The sequence below is a fragment of the Homarus americanus genome, unplaced genomic scaffold (assembly GCF_018991925.1).
Source record: "Homarus americanus isolate GMGI-L3 unplaced genomic scaffold, GMGI_Hamer_2.0 scaffold20465, whole genome shotgun sequence".
Lineage (NCBI taxonomy): Eukaryota > Metazoa > Arthropoda > Malacostraca > Decapoda > Nephropidae > Homarus > Homarus americanus.
The window spans coordinates 6,016,598-6,035,005 of NW_024756914.1; the positions used below are offsets into that span (position 1 = coordinate 6,016,598).

General features: G+C 36.2%; 1 protein-coding gene across 5 annotated transcripts in view; it reads right to left on the minus strand.

Moving 5' to 3' along the window:
* Window positions 1-3,739: 3,739 nt before the first annotated feature.
* LOC121857262 (protein STIP1 homolog) overlaps window positions 3,740-18,408 on the minus strand; it is a 43,958-nt gene continuing 29,289 nt past the window's right edge. For 2 of the 5 annotated variants that reach the window (XM_042353250.1, XM_042353252.1), the window contains one exon: window positions 3,740-4,565. In XM_042353250.1, the coding sequence (XP_042209184.1) occupies window positions 4,331-4,565 (235 nt within the window). In that variant the 3' untranslated portion in view covers window positions 3,740-4,330. Of the gene's footprint in view, window positions 4,566-15,503; window positions 18,340-18,408 lie in introns of those variants that run through there. The other 3 variants (XM_042353255.1, XM_042353251.1, XM_042353253.1) reach the window with 3 other exon arrangements.

Below are 18,408 nucleotides of genomic sequence, written 5' to 3' on the forward strand. Positions count from 1 at the left end.
GCCTCTCACATGGACAGACACAGAGCTGTATTTATTTACACAAACACCACAGTATACGTACAATACTGTATAGTAAATAAACAAAATATACTACTGTAAATACCATACTGTACTCACCAACAAATGCTGCCGTCTTGGGCTTGTGATGCAGGCAGGCCAAATAGTGATACGATGATACAGAATGGCCTACCTTTGTCCTGTACCATCAACTGTAACAGGTGTTTCTGTCTTTCTCCTCTCCCTCCATGTAGTAGGGATTGTACCTGCACTGTATACAATACATTCACCTCTACACACTAGCCTACAGTATGCATTCACTGTCCACTGATTGTACAGTACAGTCTATGTAACTGTAATCACTTTTTACATCTTAACGCTGCTTTAACACTGTATTCTTGTTCGATTGTGTCCTGGTACAGTACAGTAATGTGCAGAACTGCACAGCACAAACTGTATGCTAAAACAGCAGCGAACAAGGGAACAACCTTGTACAATGGCAGCAGACAATGAACTATAAGCACAAGTTACCTAAGCGGCTAGCCCACCCACACGCCCGGCATGGAATGGAGAGATTTTTCAGAATTTTTCCAGAAAATGCACATGATTTCATCTTTGGAAAATCATTCACATGCCTGGAATGGAGAGAGAGTTCCTGCAGTTTCCCAGTAGGCTCAAAATTCATTCTGTTTATTGGCAAGTTCTGGGGACCAGAGATTCCGGCTAACAGGAGATGACTGTACTTAAAACTGGATACCTTAGTTGATAAAACAGTGTTGAAAATATAAAATGTGAAAACTCAAAACTGTGGTTGGTAAAGTGGTGAGGGATTATAGTTAAAATAAAAATGAATGTTACCATTCCATACACAACTCTATCTCAATTACAGGGTATTGGTAAAAACTTGAAATCTGAAACCATATAAATTCTTGAGGATTGTGAACATTTGAATTATAGAAACAAAAACTTGGGCTAATTTGGAAAATTCAGTACCCTGTACATTATTTCAGCAAGGCCAGAGCTGCTAATGTGCCAAATTATTGAGAGTTTAGTATACAGTACTTGTACAGTACAGTATTATAAAGACTCTTTCCACACAGAACCAATGAAGGGGATGGGTACAAATCTTGTGGCTGACCCAATGAAAAGTCTTCCATACTTTAATGACTTTATTTAATGAAATATCGTTTACATGAGCAGCAGAGTTTATTCACTCCAGAATAACCAAAACTACTTTTTTAAATCCACACTAAAGATAAATATCGTTTATATGAGGAGCAGAGAACAGCTAATGCAAGTCAATGTCAAACTCAATACCTTGAAGCTAAACTCGCAGGTCATTAACAGAAAAAAGGAGAGCAAGTGTGGAGCCCATCCAGAAAACATTAAACAAAGGTTTTGGGGCCTCGAGTACTCTGTGGAAGACACACACTCGGCAGTTAATATATCACATCAGTTGTTTATTTCTAACCTGTAAATGCATGCCAGCAGAGGAAAATATTTTATTTATATCTGAAAATCTTGTTATTATATATATAATATAACAAAAATAGGAATGATATAAATTATGAAGTTGAAGATTGTAAGGCAATTCACATACATTTCTTAGCAATTAATAGAACCTTCAAGGGCATCATAATTTCATAGACTAGCCAAACACACATACACACACACATACAAATTTCCCTTCAGTGTTTCATATCATTGAGAAAAGTGTCCAATTATCTTTAGTTTATATACATACAGTATCTTGACACTCGAGACACGCCAAAAAAAAAAAATAACGCATCTGATAAAGGGATCACCGGCATTAATACAATTATAGAGCCACTTGATAATGTTACCTGTACAATAGTAGGTTAATATCCTTAACCCAAAACTGTCAATAGCAGGTGTGAGGTGCAGGGAGAAGCTCAACTCATTATATCTAAATTCTATGACAATTTTATCTATTCAACTTTCCTGAGAATAAATTTCACAATATCAACAGTGCATCTTGCAGTTATAATAATTTTTCCATTAAATTGAAAGAAGATAAACTGATGTAGGCATTAATGGTCATATAAAATTCATTATATACTTGAAAATTACAAAAATAAATACTGTAACCTGAATGTACTACAATAACGGTACCAGTCTAAGTTAAGACTCAATCTGATACCATCCATTTAACATGATAATTCTTCAACTTTACTTTTGGTGTTCATCTAACCCGCACGCGCGCGCACACACACGCACACGCACGCACGCACGCACGCACGCACGCACACACACACACACACACACACACACACGTTACCTCTCATATTAAATAGTAAAGCATATTCTCACTCTATGCTGCCATCTACTGACTGAGGAGAGTCTTCCACAGTGCCCTGAGTCACCCCTGCATATATTGCTCAACTTAATCTAAATATAATATAGTGAAGTCATAACTGAAAACAAATAATGGATATTGTGTTACTTGAAACATTTCTTCTTCCAATGATCATGCATAACATTTTGTGCTGCACTCATTTTTAGGAAATATAACTTGTGGGATATTAGTCCAAAAAGTGAGTTTCATCACTAATAAATAAGATGAGAAACCTGTTAGACACATTAACTTTCTGGAATGATCACATACTTACGAATCTCGTCTTGTTGTCTTGTTAAATTAGGGTTATGCAACATAAAGCAAGAAATTATATATATATATATATATATATATATATATATATATATATATATATATATATATATATATATATATATATATATATATATATATATATATATATATATATATATATATATATATATATATATATATATATTCCTTTTTAATAAGGAAATATATACAGTCAACCCTCGCTTTACGCGGTCCCACTTTACGCGTTTTCATGTTTACGCGGTACCCTGCCGAACACGGAATGCTCATTTTCCGCGGTGTGTGTACCCTTTTACGCAGAGAGCGACGCGAGCAGGGTGCGCACAAAGTCGCCCAGTCATCAAAACATTACCGAGTTCTTCACCCGCCACCCACCACAGCCGGCCCAAGTCAGTGATAGAGATAGTGATGATATGGACTTATATGAACTTTGAGGGGTTTGACAAAGAGGCCCTGCAAGCCTCTGTGGTGGATAGTGATACAATTAATACAAGTGATACAGGTGAGGGCCAATAATCTGCCCTCTGCCTCAGAACCAACCCCCCATCCCCGTGTGCCCAGCCATCTTTTCTACTAATGTAAGTGTTAAAAAACCTAATATTATTGATATTTCTCTTAATTATTAATTGTGTGTGCATACCATCATAAAATTAAGAAGTTATTTTTACTACAACGTAGGCATTGTGTCTGAAAAAGTGGAGTTTGGGGGTCGGCCGGTCTCTATTTCAATCCCATATGTTATGTTGTTCACTTTATCTCACTTTATGGCCGCCGTGGGTTCAATTGACCGCGTAAAGTGAGGTTCACTATATATATATGTTATATATATATATATATATATATATATATATATATATATATATATATATATATATATATATATATATATATATATATATATATATATATATATATATACTGTATATATATATATATATATATATATATATATATATATATATATATATATATATATATATATATATATATATTATATATATATATATATATATATATATATATATATATATATATATATATATATATATATATATATATATATATATATATATATATATATATATATATATATTCCTTTTTAATAAGGAGATATATAAGGGGGGGATGATCTCCCTTCCCATAACTTTGGCTTAAAAAATGTTTCTACTTTGTATGTCGATGAAAAAAATGGATAATATACTCTTCTCCGACTTTATATAAAACTACATGTCAAAATATAAATCACAAATGAAGTCCAAATATCAAGTTAACAGTTTCTAGTCTGGAGACACTTGGTAGAAAAATGTTTATGGTTATCTTGCAAAACAATTCACATTAACAAATCAACCATGTCAAACCTGTGAAACAAACTGAATTACAGGTTATTATTTAGAGGAGACAAAAACTGTCTCCTAAGTCTTGAGTACTGACAGAGCACAAGAATTTTCCAATGGTTGATAAGCACCACAGTCAAGGCATCTGAGGACTTTCCCAAATAAGTTTAACCTCAAGTCTCACACACATTCCAACATTTCTACAACCAATATGAAAAGGCAGTAAAGTAGTAGTTTACCATTTTCCAAGCTAATCAAATTAACAACCAATGTGTGTTTACAAAATCGTTTTACCTTATAAAAAATGGATTTCGATTGGGAGGAATAACTACTATGCCATATAAATAAGTTATTTTTGCCATGGTTTTCTATCAACTCCTTTATTTTTTGGAATGTGCTTGTGTTTACAGGCATCACCGAAGGCACATCCTGTCGTGCGCCAAAAGTAGCATTCGTCACCATTAACTGGTCCCTTGAGTTTGGCGCCATTAGACTGTAGGGCCTGAGCCTGGGCTTGGGCTTGGGCTTGAGCTTGGCTGGTAGATATGACAGCAGTACCAGGGACACCGTTCACTTTTGTGTTGCTGCCATAAAACAAGAATAAATTGTATTACAGTGTCAGTATCCTTCAAGGGCAACTGTTAACCTGAAACAAAAAATTTAGTAGTGTTTAAAATTATAATTTAGTACTATGAATAATTAAAACCACAAATTAATCTTCTGATGCTTCACATGGTTTAATTACATCACTTTAGTTTGCTACAGAGCTCAGCAAGGCCAAAGCTGAAGCATTTACAGCACAGTACTCACTACACCATCTCTGTTCAACAATGCAATACAGTACAGTATGTATGCAGTACAGTACAGTAGGGTTGGGATATATCGCAACTTTTTATATAAAAAAATTTATATTGCGACTACCAAAATTATCGACATTTTCCAATATATAGCGATAAATTTATTTATTTCACAAGGGAAATCAGGCAGGAAATATTTCAAATTTACCGCCATGGCAAACAAATGCGTTATTTGCTCACCCACGCATTCACGCTCGCCCGCTCAGTCTGAGTGAGTGACAAGTAAGCAGCAGACTCTGCTGGGTTGCTAGTGACAAGAAAAGTGAAGTGAAGAGAATGGAAAGTTTAATGGATAAGATTTAAAACTGTAATTAATATTTTTGGTTTGTTCATTTATGTAAGTGTGGGATTGTCAAATGAGGGTGGCAGTGTGTTGTCTGCTGCCGAGTCTGGTGTTCCTTGATATTGAAGCAGTCCGTTGTTCCTGAGTCTAGTGTTCATTGGAGCTTTAGTTAGTAAGAAAATAAATTCATTAAGTCAAGTTTAGTCACCTTTATTGGCCTCCAGAACCTAACCTTATTTTCCCAATTGATTACATGTAATTATATATCCCGATTTAGCACAGTAGAATGTCGGTATAATACGAGATACGTTCCAAGAGAGGTCACTTTAAACCGAATTCGAACAAAATCAAAGTGTTGTTTCAATGGAATAATTTAGTTTGGTACTGGAGAGAAACACAAAATACTAAAAAGACTGAGAGTCTACCCAGATGCACCTCAGCCCATCTCCTAGAATAAACAAAACATTGTTTTTTGTAGTATTATACTAAAACAAAAAATCATAAATTAACAAAGCTAAAATTAAGGGATGAGAAATGGTCTGTTTACTAGCGATCAGCTGATGTTAGAGGGTGGTCACACTGGCGTCGCACACCGCCCGCCTCTCGTCTGACTCACCAAGCACTTTCACTTTCCTCCCAACTTAGTTTTTAATTACTTTATGCTATCAAAAATTGATTTTCACTCAACTTTACTTAGGCAATTCATCCTCTGAAGATGCAGAGCCCAACTCGACCAGCTCATTATCTGCATCACTGTCCAAATTGGCGCCCCACACTTGAAGCACCATTTCCTTGCTGCAGTGCTTCCAGCACCTTGATTTTCTGCTCCAGGGTAATTGCTTTCCTTGATTTCATGGTCTTTAGGGTAGTTAATGTTGTAGTGGCTGGCCTCTTGGATGCACCATATATGGCGGCGTATAAGTCGATCTTAGAAAGCCAAACTTTTAAGTGTCCAAAGTTAGGGGGAGGACTTATACGATGGGTATAAAATGATGACCTCTAAAATCGTGACCGTGAGTGAGAGTATTTTGTATTACAACCTTCATATTTACCTTTAATATAATTGCTCTATTTCTATTATGGATGAAATAAAGTTTTTCTCAGTAGTTTTATTTAAACACCTTTTGTTATTGATGGCTGTGTGTGGACTGTGGTGGAATGAGCAGGAGATCAACTGAGTTCAGTGTTTTTGTGATTGTTGGGTCACTCACTAATGACGTTGTGAGTGACGTCATGTATAGAGTGGCTTGTTTGACTGTTTACCTGTTTATGTACAGTATGTGTTTTGAGGTTGACTTGGTCCTTCACAACACTTGACAGCTGCTGGAGTTGGGGAGTCGACTTATACGGTAGGTATACCTCTATGACCAAATTTATTTTGCTTGAAAAGGGGGGTCGACTTATACGCCGCCATATACGGTAGTGGCGATGGTTGATGCACGTGGTAGAAGGAGATAGTGTCACACAATATGTCCGTTCATTAGAGCGTCAGTGCGACAACTGAGGATGCATGATGGTGTGGGAGGGTGGCGGGCAGCCGTGTAGCGTGCCCAGAGACTCGTCTGGTGGTAAACATTAGGCGCGAAATTTAAAATAGCATGTATTTCCATATGATGTGCCAGATTGACTCGCTTAAAATAAGAAAGATTCACTTTAAATTAATACATTGTCCTTAATTGTGGGTGTCACTTTAAATCAACAATTTTACAATGAATGGCTTTAAATCAACGTCCTACTACTTTGGACCCTACCTCGTGATATAGCCCGACCCTACAGGACCTAAACACAACCAGTCACTGTAGTTTAATGTATTTAATGGAAAACAAAGAAGACAATTACACTATGAAACTTACTGTACAAACAAAGGAATAAGAAGTAAACTACAAATTGGTTACTGTACAGTAATCACAACACTGAGCTTCCCTTGAAATTGTACAGTATAGTATTATATAAAAGATAATTTTTAAAAATATTTTTCTATTTCTCTCTATAAAACACACTACAGCACTGTATTTTCTATATCAAGTACACGAATGGTCATAATGAATCTCTTAACTCCAAATTTCTGAACTATGTACTTAACGCACCGTATGTAAACTGGTGGACCAGTTCCTATACCCCGTGGTAATCTGTCTTCAAATGGCAAGGTCGCAGTAGTATTATCGCTACAGTATTAATGAGTGAATGGGTATTGGTCGTGTAACGACAGATGTGATTAGTGAATAGGTTTGCTATAGGTCATATAGGTTGGTTGTTGGAAGACGGGTTACCATAGAGGGTGTAGGAACACACTTCCACAATTGTGTATGTAGTACAGTATATGTTTTCTGTCCAAATCAGACCTGAAGCTTGTATCAACAAACCAGTAATGAGTGTATAATTTTGAATACATTCCTGGGGGCATCTCTTGGTTATAATTTACTTAAAAATTATTTAAGTACCAAAAAGAGATACAAAAACAAGTGTAAATAAATAACAGTGATACATTGACATTCACTGAAGTGATTTGTTTTTTCTGTATAATCACCACTCACAAGCACATCGTGTAATCACTTAACACTTGCTCCATATTATCCATCATCTTATCTCTACATTTTTATTTTCTAACACCAGTTACTGGGGTTACTCTGAGAACATTCTCTTACTTTATTGGTGTTAGTAAGTACAATATTGTACTGTTCTCACCATTACAGGTGGCAAGCTTAGTGCCCTGCTGGCGTCCACAGCACATTTTCCATCATCCGACTGCTTTAGGACAACAAATTTTGGGTTCCTTTGTTTTGTTTTTATGCAGAGGATATATATAAATATAAATATATATATATATATATATATATATATATATATATATATATATATATATATATATATATATATATATATATATATATATATATATATATATATATATATATATATATATATATATATATATATATATATATATATATATATATATATTATACACCCATGAAGATGTGAATTACACGAAAGCGCTTGGGAACTTCGTGTTTTCTTCTTTCCTTGTGGTTATCAGCATATACCTAGATCACGCGCACCTAGAGTGATTTACTTGCATACTGTATATATATATACAGTAAACACCCCAGTTTGGCGAATTCGAAGTTGGCGGCCAAAATTCAAAGTACCCTGCCCTCCATTATGGCGACCAACCCTCACCTTTGGCAAGAGTTTAAATTTAAATGCAATCACAACTAATAATTGTAGAATAATAAGTGCAAAATAAATCTCACTTAATACTACTGTGTGCAAGGCACCAGTCAGCTATTCAGGCAGCCATTTTAACTGCAACAATCCACATTCCCGCTGCTTGTTTGAGTGACTTTGGCCTTTGTGTCCCTTTTTTAATCCCTCTCACTTGGCACGGTGTTCTCGCGCAGAATAATGGCCTCAAAAGCATCTGGGGGTATTGGAGGGGATGATAGTGGTGGTGAAAGACCGTCTGAGCGCCCGAGCGGTTCAAATGATGGGGTAAAAACAAAGACGAAAAATTCTCATAAGTATCGAGTTGTGAAGAAAATTAAAAATTACTCGGATACCAGCACCTCAACTTTAATTTTAAGGTTGGTTTTCTATGTTTATGTTGATTAACTAATTATTTATTCTCTTTCAGTAATAAAATATAGGTTATACTATGTGGGTAAAATAGGAAAAATTGAGACTTTGGGTGGCCCCTCGGTACCAATTAGGCCTTTTCCCATTGGATTAAGCCCTCTGGTTTGGAGATTCTGGGTATGACGAGGTTTTTTCCGCACAAATTAGTCACCAAACTGAAGGGTTTACTGAGTGTGTATATTTAAATTTACTTTTACATATACAGTACTGTACAATCACAATAACTTGCCATTTGATATATGACAGGTGATGCTATGTTTATAGTGAAGAGCTTGGTCTATCCAGTCTCCAAACTGAACGAAGGTTTCAACATCAATCAGATATAATTGTTGTCACAGCTACACCACACAAATAAATGGTACACCACCACAAGAAAACCATATGATTAACATTGAAGTCACAGAACACTTCTAAAAAGGGGTACTTTACTGTGCTGTGCTGTGCTGTACATTATTTTAGGCCACTCTGTGTAACAGTTTCTCATCCTAACTTTGATGGGTTCTCAGTCTTACTGAGACAGGTCAATACCACAAGTTATACATTCACACATAATGAACCAAACCTCAACTGATCATCACATTATAACAGCACTGGGCCTCTACCGCCTGGTATACAGCGGTAGAGGTGGCAGCCCAGTATCTTCTATTAGAAATTAATTATATATATATATATATATATATATATATATATATATATATATATATATATATATATATATATATATATATATATATATATATATATATATATATATATATATATATATATATATATATTGTTTGTTTTTTTGATGGGGGTAAACTTCTCAATACTGTACTGTATTTGGACCTTCCCCAGGTTGAAGTGCTTTAATGTAGCTTACTATTTCCCTTCATATACTGTACTGTACTGTACTGTACTGTACTGTACTGTACTGTACTGTGCTGTGCTGTGCTGTGCTGTACTCTCTTGATCCCACACAAAAAGTAAAATTTATTTTGGCATTGTTTTAACATAGTTTCCATCGCATACCCCAACACTCTCCTTTAGTCATGGATGCCCCCTCTTTCCTTCATAGCTACATTACCTCACTCCTGTCAGGGGCCGGCCACAACAAAGAAGCCTCCAGGGTGCCCCATCACTACAATACTCCTTTACTTGTTTTATTTCCTTTACTCCCTGTTCACTCTTTGATGTAACATTCTTTCCTATTATGTAGATTACTAAAAAATACATAAAAAAGGTGTCTAAATCATACAGCATATCAATTAATTCGTAAAACTTATGGGAAATATTATTTCAATGATTATTAATCAACATTTCCTTGAAGTTATAGTCTTTTTAAGTCAACCTTAATCAAGCATGTCCAAAAGTACCTACAGTACACGGTGAAATTTTCAACAATATTACTTTTGACTTATAAATTTGTGAAAAACCAAAGTCAAGTTTATCCGTCCTATAAAAAATATCTTCAAATGAGAAAGTAAAGGGTTAAAATGTCTCTTAAACTAGATTGTAACTCGATCAGTGGTTCTTAAACTGGAGGTAGCTGTGATACTTGAAGAGTGTATGGGGTCTGTGAAAAACTCTGGCCAACAAAAGACACAGATGCACACACACACACACACACACGCACACACACGCACACACACACACACACACACACGCACACACATGATAATAGCTTAGGATTGTCTAAACACCTCTTATACATATTCTTCTAAATCTAACAAACATTTTCCTCAACACTTACCTGCAACTAGTAGCTTACTCTTGTATCATACATCAATAAAAACTTCCATGTTTACCCTAAAATGATTTTTTCTGTATCAATAAAAGTGTAATAACACATCATATTCATCTTATATTTTGTTATTAACACTACCAAAGTAAAAACCTGATAGCCATATGTGAAGAATCTGAGTTCATTCCAAAATGTTCCCACCGAACTGTTCAAATTGATGTAGTACTCACCATAGTAGAGTCAATAACTTCCTTATGTTTTACTTCCTTCAGTTAACATACCGAAACCAATAAAATTGTCTATATCCAAGCTACAGTGATGCTACCTACATACAGTACAGTACTCCTTTCTTGTATTCTCACTCTAAAACAGGAATCTGTTAACAATCAGTGTATCCCCAAAAATTCTCTCACAATACTTATACAGTCTATGAATCTTTCATATTTTACACACACATACAGTACTACCAACATTCAGACACATGTATGAATAAATAAATACACAGAGACACCAATGTACAGTCCCTTTCACTAAGGAGGCTCATCAGATTTTGTGCAGTGTGGCAGCCCTGTGTTTGTTTACATGTGACATACTATGGATTAAAAAAAACAGTATCTCAAAGATAATGATTTGTGGAATGTTATATGACAAGTCCCTGTATATGCACTCGTGAAAGGGACTGTACATATGCACCCATCAATCCACACATACATAATCACAAACACACAAATATGAAACTCGTCCCAAAGTGAAAATTCTCCCACAGAAGTATTATCCAGGTCACAGATGCCTTAATTTTGCTCAAAGCAGCTCACTCACTAAGCACAATATTTAACATTAAAATCAAGCACTGGGGCTAAAGCATAATAGCAAAAATGTAGAAGGATAAAGGAGAAGAAGTAGCAGTGTAAACATGTGCAGTTCACTTACAATGATGAGGGATGACTGTTGGCTGGACAAAGTAATATTATGCTTGTAAAAGAATGAAGGAGGGAAGAACATCAAAGAGTGAAGGACAGGTGAGAGAAAGGAAGGTCATTTATACAAGGATTAAATTATTTACACAACATTTAGGTATAAGAAACCAATCAGGGGCAGGAGAATCACCGAGGACAATTTATGAGGTAGGAAAAGTTACACAGAAGTTCTGAAATAGGTATGGAAGATGTATGTTAAGTTTCCTGGGTTTAAATAAGTAATGAGCATTCACACAGGCAGATGGTCCCAAGTTTGATTACCAGACTGAGTTCAGGAATAGGGTCCCCCTTGTTCACTTGCCCTTTTGCAACCAACAATACATGATTACCGTACTGTACACTATGAGATACACCTGGTGGACTAGCATCCTGTTAAAGAAGCCTTATAACCCACTAGTTCTAGTGTTCATAATTGGCTTATATATATATAATCACCACCAAAACACCTAAAGTCACTATTCTGGAGGTAAAAAGACAATCTAGTTTATCCAAATTCAAGATGCAAGTGATAATGTGAATAATAACAATAATAATGATGATGATAATAATAATAATAATAATAATAATAATAATAATAATAATAATAATAATAATAATAATAATAATAATCCCAATTTCTCATGAGAAATAGGACTTGGTTCAAGTTCCCCAGAAAATTGAAGAAACCAACTACAATTAACTTTTGAACAAAAACACAATCTTTTTAAAGTAGATAAGCATTCAATTTCAATAAAAACAACAACATAATTCACACAGCATTGTGTAAACTACAGCACAGAAATATATTTAACACTCACCCTCAGATGCTGTTTTTGTTTGCCATTCACCAAGGCCCAGGTGGGAAGATGGGGCACATTAACATTAAACCTTTTCCTCAACACCATAGAAGTTATCTTTCTGCTACTGCTTCTAAGCTCAGTTGCTGGAATTATCAGCTTGACTTTTCTAACCAGCAGGAAATGACATCACAAAAAAAGAAAATGTCCGATGACAATCAGGAACCACTCACAACACTATAGGACAAGATGTAGGCCAATCATAGACACACATTTGAGTACATTCATTTTTAGTTCAGATATAGTGACATACAAGAGTGACTCTGAAAGGATTTTATTACCACGAGACTGAAAATTAGAAGAGAATACTGCAATTCTGAATATTGTATCATCTCTTCTAAAAATGCCACGTTTCTAAAAGAAGTTGGTAAAATTACTCACATTCAATATCAAGTTTCAAAGTTGTGAGATTTACTGGTTCTACCACCAAAAAAAACTGTACTGTACAAATATACAGTGTCTCAAAAATGTATAGTATACACACTGCCTTACAGAGTTCTGTGGTGTTCGCTTGAATGCATGGATTACTACAATTTTGTTCTCACTTGTTGACATGGGTTGCACAACAAGAAGTGAGGAATACATTGCTGTTGAAATGGAAGCATTCATGTGATTCCCACAAAAAACCTGCAAGATATTGCTTGTATATTTTCTAAGAGACACAAGCAGCCAGTCCTTGAGAGTTTCTCACATGGTCTCCTATTCTTTTTTGCAGTGCTTTGTTAATATTGTCATCAGTTCACCTTCACAATGGGATCAGTGTTGGCGACCAAAAGTAGCACATAATTTTAACGAGACAGTCATTGCGATTTCACTCACCATACAACTCTGTTTGGTGGTGTTTTATTATTTCTTATTGAGTAATAAGAAGAGGGGGGGGGGTATAGGGAGTGAAGACCATAAAGATAGAAGGTTGGAGTGAAGGGTGCATAAGGAGTAAGGAGGATGGATGGAGAGCATAGTGTAGAGTGATTTTTTACAAAGAACGTACTGTATTACCAATGGCTGATGCTGGCTTGTGGGTTAGTGACTGGTTGTAGACCGGGAGTATCAGGGCAGAATACATCTTTTGCAGGTAGTAAGAGCAAGTGAATGACACCAAACGATGAAAGGATCTGCCACCCTGTTCCATGTTATCTCTCTCTCTCTCTCTGTATACACTGTATATTTATGGCAAGCCTAGATTGAGTAAGTCTACTATAGGCTCACAACTTTATAAATTATTGAAAATCCTAACTTTTACCAGCTGGGCCCACAATCCAAAAAGTACTCCCTTCCCCTAAATGCAACTCTAATCCTTAAAAGGGGGATCAGATTATCACACAGTGCATGTCTTTCCTGTTTCAACTCAAGCACTGCTAAAACTTTATGACCAGTCCTCACTCCCCACCAGCCCCAGTAAATCACCTTAGGGGGGAGAACCACATTATTTATAAATACTTGGTTGTAGACCAAAATTTCAGGATCAATTCCTCATTTTTAAGCTGTTTGTCTTGAATATCTACCAAAGACAGTTGAAGTGGAGGTGGTCCCAGGTACTGTGTGCTGCACTACCGCCAGGAGAATGCACCATACTTACCTGGTGTAGAAACACAAGTTTTTCTCTACCATATGCAGTTCCCCACCACTGCCTGGGTCTTATAGAAAGGCACTAAGATCTAAACAAGCTGAAGCCTCAAGGGTGAGGGGTCTATAAATAGGTGAATGTAGTACCACACCCAAATATTACCTATACCAAACATTCACCCAAACAGAAGAAACTTAGACATTTCAATAAAAACAGCTTGTAAAACTGAAGACAAAGGCACAAAATTACCTCCCTATGTACCTTTGACTTAAGAGAAGGAAAAGGAATTTGAATAGTAGTGGGGAACAGCTGAAGGAGAGGAAACCAAACAGGTCAAAGCAGAGCTGTCAGAGTAGTGTGATCTTTTTAAGTTGTTTTGGCATCAATATGACCTGCAGCATAAAAGCTCAAGAAAGGAACATATAAACCAGATTCCATCTACTCTCACACATTGAACAAGTGTTACGCAGTAACTCTTTGTTAAAACATCTTGTGGCACGAGGGCCACGGGGTGAGATGGCAATTATCGGGCGTCACAAACAAATCTACCCACACACAATTATGTATACTTATTTTCCAAAAGCACTGCCTTATTCTCTGACAGAGCAACTGTCATGATACTCAGTGTTGTAGCTTATCCATCACTGAATAACAGGAAAGTTTTGAAACAAGGAAAAACACTTCCCTTGACACTACCCATAACAGAAAGGATACTTCCCTATTAACAAACAACTGTAAAAATTCTTCACATTGACCCTCTTGTGATCTTTCGACGCAAATTGCATCACTAAGCACTCCTGTGCTAGCTTAACCCCTCCTGCTCAGCCATATCTCACACTGAGAGCACCTCTCCTAAAAGCAGGAATGCGGGAACAGTGGACCGCCTCTATGAACCATTTAAGTTCCTCCTACTGGCCTCGTGGGCTGGCAGATGTATCCTTAAGGATGCAATTTGAGTCTGGGTCACTATACCCAATGTAATAAAATGGAAAAATTGTCCGTTACCGCAAAAGACTGCGAGGGGAAGAGATTTCTGAAAATAGGCAGGAGTACCAGAGGGTTAACATGCACACCTTCTCCACCAATCTCCACTACCTTTACAATTATCAGAGGAATGGATACCCTAATTCTGAATATCCATCCAAGACAGCAGATGAACAAGAGAAGAGGTCCCAGGAACAGTGACAGGCATGTGCTATTGTCTAAACCGCAGAGGAACAATTTGCACCACCATTCATTTCCACCACCACCACCATCAATGACACCACATAACTCATACCACAACCAGGACACAGCTACACAACACAATACATACTGATCCACCATTTCCCTCAGCAATAGTCCCCCACTTTACCTAATCCCATAAATCTTCACCTAATGTCAGATAAACACCGCTCCTTCAATTAACAACAAGACTGCCTCCCTACTCAATTGCCCTGACACAGTTTACATTCCATTTTTTGTTCCATCATCTCACATTTGTTGTAAGGTCAGTGCTGGCTGGGAGTGACACTGAGAACTGAGAATCATGATGTGTGTAAGGTATTTAACGACATAATCTGATGAAAGGTTAGGGGAACTACTGTACACAAGAAGCATTCAAGAGTATTATTTATGGTAATAATGAATTAATAATCTGCACAAAAGAGCTGTAATACTTTAATTACAGTAACTACAATGTTGTATAAATCAGGAAATTAAAATAATTAAATTTGGGCAACAAAACCATTGAGCGCTGTGCATATCAATAAGTGCTCAATAATTCTCCACATAACAATACGGTACATGACACACAAGCCATTCTGTGATAATGTCCATAACTAAAGTTTAATCATGCAAGTGTCTAATAAAAGACAAATAGCTTAAGTAAAACAGTAACTAAAATATAATAAAAGCACATCAATAAAACAGGTACTTGTACTACTCCACCACTGTTCTCATTATGAACCTCAATAGACTTTTGTAAAAGAAAAGACAAACAAAAAATAATGACATGAAAATAAGTAATTTACGGTTAGTAACTTACAGTACCGGTACTTTAATTATTCTGAGTTCTGAATTGCTTTGTAATTTGCTAAAATATGTCCTACAGACATGAACGTAACTACAGTATATGTAATGAATATTTGGGAACTTTAATAGGCGGAGGAGATAACAATTACTAAAAAACATAAAATACAGTGCATGAATAAAATATCTGCATTCCTATGCCTTGAAGCAGCTTGGCATGCAACTGTGACACTCAAGCTAGACAATATTGTAGTATTAGAGGTCACTCTTCTGTTAACACAAGAGGTGACAGTGATGTTGCCAACCCTAACTCATGGTGCCACTCATCTACAAGAGCCTACAACCTTTGGCACCAAAAGAAAAGTTGCATAATGTCATAATATAGTAAACCCATGACCTGCACTAGCTGTGTCTAAGCAATTCCTACACTTCACATCACAAGCTTTTAAGCCAAACATTAGCATATCAAGACCTCAATTCTATACAATGTGAGTTCTGATACAGTACTATTAATTACACTTATTACAGCATATATAAATATTGGCCAGAAACCAATATTGTTTGGGTACAAACAAGCTGAGAATCCACAACACTGCACCTCTCAAATAGCTCAGCCACATCAATATTATTTAAATAATGCAATTTATAACTTTAATTTTCAGGCTATATAACCTGTTTCAGCTCAATTCAATTACAGATAAAATGGCAGAATGATCTACTGTTATGCTGGTAACTGGATAGTTGGAAGTGACTCTCAAGGGTATGACTGTCCATGTGTGGATTACAACTTGTGGTACACAAGGAGGCAATGTGGACGACACTGCACTCTACTGCCTTCACTTTCCCGGCTGTAAAGTTAGGTACCTATTTACAGCTGGGTGGACTGGGAGTGATCCAGGATTGAACCAAAAACCCATGAGACAGGAGATTGTATCTATTCAGCTGTCACACTCCTAACTGGAGTGGAAAACACAAATACATCCCGAACAAATAGGTGAACAAGAAACCTACTTTATAGTGTATAATTATTTACTCAGTTGTAGAACAGAAAGAACAAAAATCTAAGTCATGAGCATCCTCTATTAAAATCCCATTAACTGCATTAATATAATCCATTAGTAAAAATGCTACAGTATATATAATTTCTAATTAAAAAATTAGTTAATGGAAGCATGAGGAGGAGGGATGGAAGTTGAATCATGCCCAGTCACCCACACTTACATGTTGTCATCAGCTGGTGAAGCTTCAGGAGAGGAACTATAACACTGAGGGTACATACTCATATAGTAAACAGATAAGAGATGTGTTTTTCAATAATTTATTACTATTTATCCTATGCGTAAATAATAATTATTAATACTGCTTTTAATACATTTAGTAATTGTATTCTCTGAGACACAACTGACATCAATGTTATAATCATATCACCACTATGTCACAAAAACCCACCCAGTTCACAGATACCCTAACCACAGCAGAAACAATCTATCCTATCTCAACCTAACCTAACCATAGCAAGGACAGATCTATCCTATCTCAACATGTCTATGATATGAAAGACCAGGCCCACACATTAGACACCCCAGGTTGACCGGAAAATTCCAAGGTGTATTAAGCAAGCAGAAGTACAGCATAGTCAGGACAGTTTCTCATGAGCCTTCCCCTATTCTATATAATTTTGAAGGTGCCTTAGACAGCTCTATGAATCCTTTCTTGACTGACTAACAAAGAGAATTTTTCTTCCACTATGGTCTTCCCACACACCACAGCACACTAACAACTGATGATGCACGCACGCACGCACGCATGCACACGCACACTTACTTTTACTTCGTTCTTTGTCAGTAACTCATTCTTCCTGTTGTAAAAGATGTACAGGTATCCAAATATGGTATCCCTTTTTTACTAAAAAAAACTCTTCAAAATGTTTGGGTTATACTCATACACACAACGGTATGTTACACGACATACTGTTTACAGCACAGTGCACTGATTCAATATATAAATGATACTGACTGATTATTTATATATATATATAAATCAAGAACACATGTTACGATAAAGATATTTCATAACTTACATGAAGGGTACAAATTTAAAACCCACCAAGCCATTCATGAAAACTCACAAAATGACTGGAGTCTTACAAATTCTCCACTCGAGAACCATGTAAGGAACTCTACTGAAACAAACTAGTCAAATTTGTATTACTGGAGGCAATACTGTTGAACAAGAACTGCCCAAACAAAACATTATAATGAGTAATACTTTCACAATGCTGTCCACATAATGTTGTTGAGAAAAGTTGACTGATGATGAAGATTGTGTAGTGCTAAGTGGGATAGAATAAACAAGAAAAACAGAACTACAGTACAGTGCAAATAAAGGACACACAGAGAAGGCAGCCAACACCTCTACTTACTTGTTTGGCTATGTGTGTGGCTTGACTATCACCTTGATGCCTACATTCTGTGAGCAAATAATGATGGGAGTTGTCAGACATCTTTGGTCCACATTAGATTTGACATACCTACGCTT